Source organism: Panthera leo, chromosome E3 (genome assembly GCF_018350215.1).
Source record: "Panthera leo isolate Ple1 chromosome E3, P.leo_Ple1_pat1.1, whole genome shotgun sequence".
Classification (NCBI taxonomy): domain Eukaryota; kingdom Metazoa; phylum Chordata; class Mammalia; order Carnivora; family Felidae; genus Panthera; species Panthera leo.
In genome coordinates, this window is record NC_056694.1 from 9,867,431 (window position 1) to 9,872,908 (window position 5,478).

At 45.4% G+C, this 5,478-nt stretch overlaps 1 protein-coding gene across 1 annotated transcript in view; it reads right to left on the reverse strand.

Annotated features, from left to right (window-relative positions):
• Positions 1-5,285, reverse strand: part of BAZ1B (bromodomain adjacent to zinc finger domain 1B) — a 72,750-nt gene extending 67,465 nt beyond the window's left edge. Inside the window, exon 1 of the mRNA XM_042921057.1 lies at positions 4,820-5,285. Within this exon, the coding sequence (XP_042776991.1) occupies positions 4,820-4,926 (107 nt within the window). The 5' untranslated portion in view covers positions 4,927-5,285. The remainder of the gene's footprint in view (positions 1-4,819) is intronic.
• Between the last annotated feature and the right edge of the window lie 193 nt (positions 5,286-5,478).

A 5,478-nucleotide genomic window follows, 5' to 3' on the forward strand; every position in this document is an offset into this window, starting at 1 on the left:
TAAAAAAAAAAAAAAGAGAGAGAGAGAGAAAGAGGGAGGGGGCAGAGAGAGGGAAAGAATTTCAAGCAGTGCAGAGCCTGATGCAGGACCTGATCCCATGAATCATCACGACCTGACACAAATCGAGTCAAAAGACAAGAGTCAAAAGATGCTCAACCAACTGAACCACCCAAGCACCTCCTGCTCCAATTTTTGAACAGCCTCCAATATATTTAAGGCAGAATCCAAACTCCTCAGCCTATCTCCCAAGGACTTATATGGTCCAGCCCCTTTGTGTATCTCACCACTAAGCAACTCTATCTCAATTCCCATTTCTTCACTCTAGCTATATAAAACTTCTTTCCATTAAAATTTAAGAATCTCCAAGTTCACAAACTCTTCTCTTCTTGATCTAACTACCCTAATCATACTTTAGATATGAACTTAAAAGTGACTTTCCCCTGAAACATTCCCTGAACCCTGAAACATAGGAGACTGTATTATTTACAAATATTCACCTCCCTTCCATAAAAGGATTCTACATCTCCACCCTCTGCCCTGTGGCTTGCAATGCCTCCTATGAAGAGTAATGCTCATTCCCTCTCCACTGATGTTAGCCTCGGTCACATGCCTTGTTTTGACCAACAGATGAAAAACATGACAGATGCCACTTCCAAGAAACTCAAAAAGCCACCATAGCATCCTCCAGATCTTTCTGCCACCAGAGGGGAGCCTGGGTGGCTCAGTCGGTTGAGTACCCAACTCTTGATTCTCAGCTCACGTCATGATCCCAGGGTTGTGGAACTGAGCCACGTGCATCAGGATCTGCACTGAACAAGGAGCCTGCTTGAGTTTCTCTCTCTCTGGGGGTGCCTGGGTGGCTCAGTCGGTTAAGCTGGAAAACATTTAATTACTTGTGGCTCACATTATATTTCTATTGGACAGCACTGTCTACCTAAGATTCACATCTAGGAATGCATGCCCTCTGACAATACATGAAAAATTTAACTAGTAATCTACGATTCATTCCGAAAATCAAAAACTTAAAGTCCTACAACCCAACATTGGATATTTTTAAGTTTATGTAACTCTGCTCTGGTTGTTACTTTGTCTTATGTTAAGAGAAAGAGAAAAAAATTAAAAAGAAGAGACAAAAGCCCATTAGAAGGATACTGAGTCAGCTGCCTCTAAATCCTATTTCAGATTTTAGGTTACCAAAATAAGTCACTTACTCTCAAATAACTACTCAGAGCAAATGCCAATTGAGGTTTTTATGTTCCAGCCACTGTTGCACATATAATTGCAGACAAAATGTCAAAGCAATTCTCCAAAGGTTGTGTAAGTTATAAGTGACAAGATATTCTCAAATCCTATATATCTCATTATGCATCTACTTTTTCATGAGTTCAAGAGCTACCTCCTCACAATATGCTGCTTCATTGTTCTCTTTAGCCTTCTTTCAATAAAAGTACTTGATAGCCTGAAAGGAAGTGGCCCAGCAAAGTATGGAGGTTAAATAAGCATAACTATAACCCTAAGAGTTCTAAGTGAAATGACAAAGCACCAGCTCCAGATTTGCTTTTTATCCTATTTTCTGTCTCTGGAACAGTCTGTCATCAAGTTAAAAACAATTCTAATCTAGTTTAACTTCTCACTCTTAAGAAATTAAATTATAAAAACCAACCTAAGAAATCATTATTCCAACTGTCCAATAAAATCCTGGCTTGCAACTACAATTTAACTCCAGCTCTTACAACTTGGCTGTAGTCACTCTTGCCTAGAGCCTGATTAACTATGTTCTAATAGCCCCTCCTCATTATGCCATCTAAGAGCTCTCATAGGGGCGTCTGGGTGACTCAGTCGGCTAAGCTTCTGACTTCAAGGGCTCAGGCCACGATCTCACAATTCGTGGGGCTCATAGGTTCTAGCCCCCCCGACAGACTCTGTGCTGACAGCCCAGAGCCTGTCTCCCTCTCTCTGCCCCTCCCCCATCACGCTGCCTCTTTGTCTCTCAAAAATAAGTAAACATTAAGAAAAGAAAAAAATAAAATAAAAGCTCTCATATATTGATATTACAAGGTTATGAAATAGATGTTCCCAAGCTTTACAAAGCAGGACAGTAAAGCAATATGACAAACATATTACCCTCAGCAGGCTGCTTGTAGCTTCAGTTTCTCCTTAAAACCCATCTGGACTTACTCACTGTATTATCCTATTGCCAGATAATAACATCAAGAACTGATTCTGATAATCTTTCCAAGGAAGATCTAGTGTATTGCCTTAGTATTAACCTAGGAAGTAACGTCCCATAGATTCAAACCTATAATACAAAAAACGTAATCATCAATATATAAAACCTAGTCATTAAACGTGTGCATCATTCACAACTACCACTGGAAGTTTAATGAAGAGGTACAATAAAGCCTTCAAGAACATACCATCACTTAAAGCTTTAAGTCAATAAAATGTTATACTGATTTGCTATTGCATATACATGCAATCGAAAGGCAGGTATTAGGAGAAAATTAAAGATCAAATCCTATTAAAAACATAATTGTAAATATTAAGAACTGGAAACAGTATACTTTAAATGCAGCTGTTAACCAACCACATACCTGTTCTCTATGAAATCACTAAGAGCCTAATAAAGAAATAGACCAACCTGCCAACCACACAGCACAATTGTTTAAAACCATCCTCAAAGAGCTTCCACTTGTAGAAATTCCCATGCAAGCAATTTCCCCCTCAATATGCAATGCAATGTAAGGACTCCTTTGTTAAAGGGGTTGGTTCTACATACTGGTATAGGAAATACTTAAAATGAAGAATTTTTAAAAATACCTAACATATAAAAGGTGCAGGTTTCAATTTTCAATTGTTCTCATTAAGAGAAATTCCTCATATATATCATTACATTTCACCTATTTCTGTAAACGATATGAAAAAGCCTGTACTGCCAATTCTAAAAAATTAGCTCTCTTTTAGCCATTTTTCACATGGCTCAACACCTATCACTGACTTGGAACTTGTCTCTATTGAGTGTGTCTTATGCTACACTCCAAGCAGACAGAAAAATAAACATCTGGTAATACTAGTGTGTGAGTATCCACCAACTGCTCAAAAAATGGTATTTGAATAACATTTGAAAAGGATATGGCAGATTCCCACAATAATTTTTTTTAACCCCACTGATGGGGCTAAATATTTTTTTTACAAAGTAGGACACCTTTAGAATAATGATGGATTTAGCGGTTGGAGTACTTCTCCAAAGCTTCCCAAAAGTCCTTACAAGACAAGAAAAAGAACCAGATTATCATGGAACCCCTCCCTAAAATGCACCTTATCTCATACCACTGACAGAGGTTGACTAACATGAAAAACCAAGCATTCCACCTTCTTTCCTGGATTTGCTTACAAGGATAAGGTAGAAAGGCACTGCATTCTCCTCCTAACTCTCATCATTTCAGAGTGTTTGACCTTTAACAAGTCCACCAACCCTCTGGGTTCACTTGGCAAATGAGGCTAGAGAATCCAACCATCCCCAAGATCCATTTCAGCTACAAGATGCTCTAGCTTTATTTCTCCAACAGCTTTCCTACAGCACAGGCTCACTTTCCAGGCCCCTTTGTATGTAAACACCCTACATCCACAAACTGCACTGAAACAAGAAACAGGCTACCCTGTAGAAGATCATATTATATCAAAGAGAGGATCAAAATGAAGTGAAATCAAATGATATCATCGCTCACATGGACACTTCCTCCCATACAGAAGCAAGCAAGCAAGCAAACAGAAACGAAGAAATCAAATCCTTCCAAAGGAAAAGAGCCGATAAAACTCAATATATTTAGCCTCCACTGCTGAAGAAAGCGTTGGAGAAAGCAAGCAAGCAAACAGAAACTAAGAAATCAAGTCCTTCCAAAAGGAAAGGCTGATGAAACTCAATGTATTTAGCCTTCACTCCTAAAGAAAGCGTTGATTCCGAAATCTACTTCTTTTTTACACTTGTGCTTCCAAAAGGACTCATCCGGCATCCATAAAAAAAAGTAAATAAGAAGACTTCAAGCTTACACAAGAAACCTTAAACGATGATTAGAAAAGAGGATGCGTCTTATTTAAAACATCAGCCTCCTGTTCCTAAAATACAACATAAAACCGTTAAGTAGGTCTTGGTATTTTTTATATGTTCATTTAAAGGCAGATACCGATCTCCTCCTAAATCGTCAACATTTCAAACCTGTGCATGCCGGGGAATGCAGGCATCATCTCCTCCAAGATAACTTTTTCTTCCCCTTCCCCGGTCTGGAATTCGTTCCGGGGTATGTGCCTCACGATCCTGTCAGCTCACGACCAGCCTAAAGTCCACTCGGGAGGAGAAAAACCCAAGTGCCCCCGCGGAGATGGGGGGAAAAAACGCACACAAAAAATCTTGCACAAACCGCATCACGAGGCCGCATGGGTACAATTTCAAAAACTTCAAGAGGAAGGTTTAATTTAAAAAGGAAAAGCAGCCAAGGACCCCCATCTCCCGTTCGTACTTAGGGCCTAATGCCACCCGGGGAAAGGGGGGCCGCTCCTCGAAAACGAGGCCCGGGGACAAAGTGCGGAGCCGGGAAAGGATGGTGGGCACGGGGCCCCGGGCCGGCCCGCGCCCCCGCCCGCCCGCCCACCCCGCGGAACGGCGGGCTCGAGCTCCCCGCCCGGGGGTGCAGGCCCGCCGGCGCCGGGCGCGCTGACAGCTGCCACAGGGGCGGGCTGCGCGGCCCGCCGGGCCCGGCGAGCCCCCGGCCCACCCCGCCCCACCCCGCGGGCGGCCTGGCGGCCAGGCTGGAAAGGATACTCCCGGGTGCGGAAAGCCTCCTGAGTGTGCGCGATGGTGAAGAGCGGCTCCTCGCCGGGAAGCGGCTTCACCAGCGGGAAGGGCTTGCGGCCCAGGAGCGGCGCCATCGCGGCGGCGGCGGCGGCGGCCCGGAAGGCGGCGGCTCCTCGGCGAGCCCGCGGCGCAACACTAGGCCCCGCGGCCCGGAGCGAGCGCCTGGCTCCCGGGGGTGGGGTGGGGGAGGGGAGGGGTGAGAGGGCGGCGCGAACTCGGCTCCCTCAGTGCTGGCGCGGCCGCGCGAGGGCCATGCAACGGGACGCAGGGACACGGAACTCCCACGCACACCGCTGCGCCGCCCGGCGGCCTCCGGCCCAACCTTCGCTACGGGTCCCCGCGTTCGGCAGTCACGACTCCTCCTCAGCTGCACCGGAGGAAATTATTGAAAAATGGCGGGAGATTCCCCTCCTCCCCCCCGCCCGGTCAGCGCACACACTAACTTGCTCCCCTGTGGCGCCGGTGGCGAATGCTCCAATAGGCGGAGAGCCGATCAGCGCTCACGGTCTACTGGCTCACGGGAGCTGCCGCTCTGCGCTTGGGTCCCGCCCCCTTTCCGGGCCGCGTAGTTGGGTTGCAGCGCACCAGAGGGCAGTATGAAGGGGTGAAAGGTCACGTTATGTAAG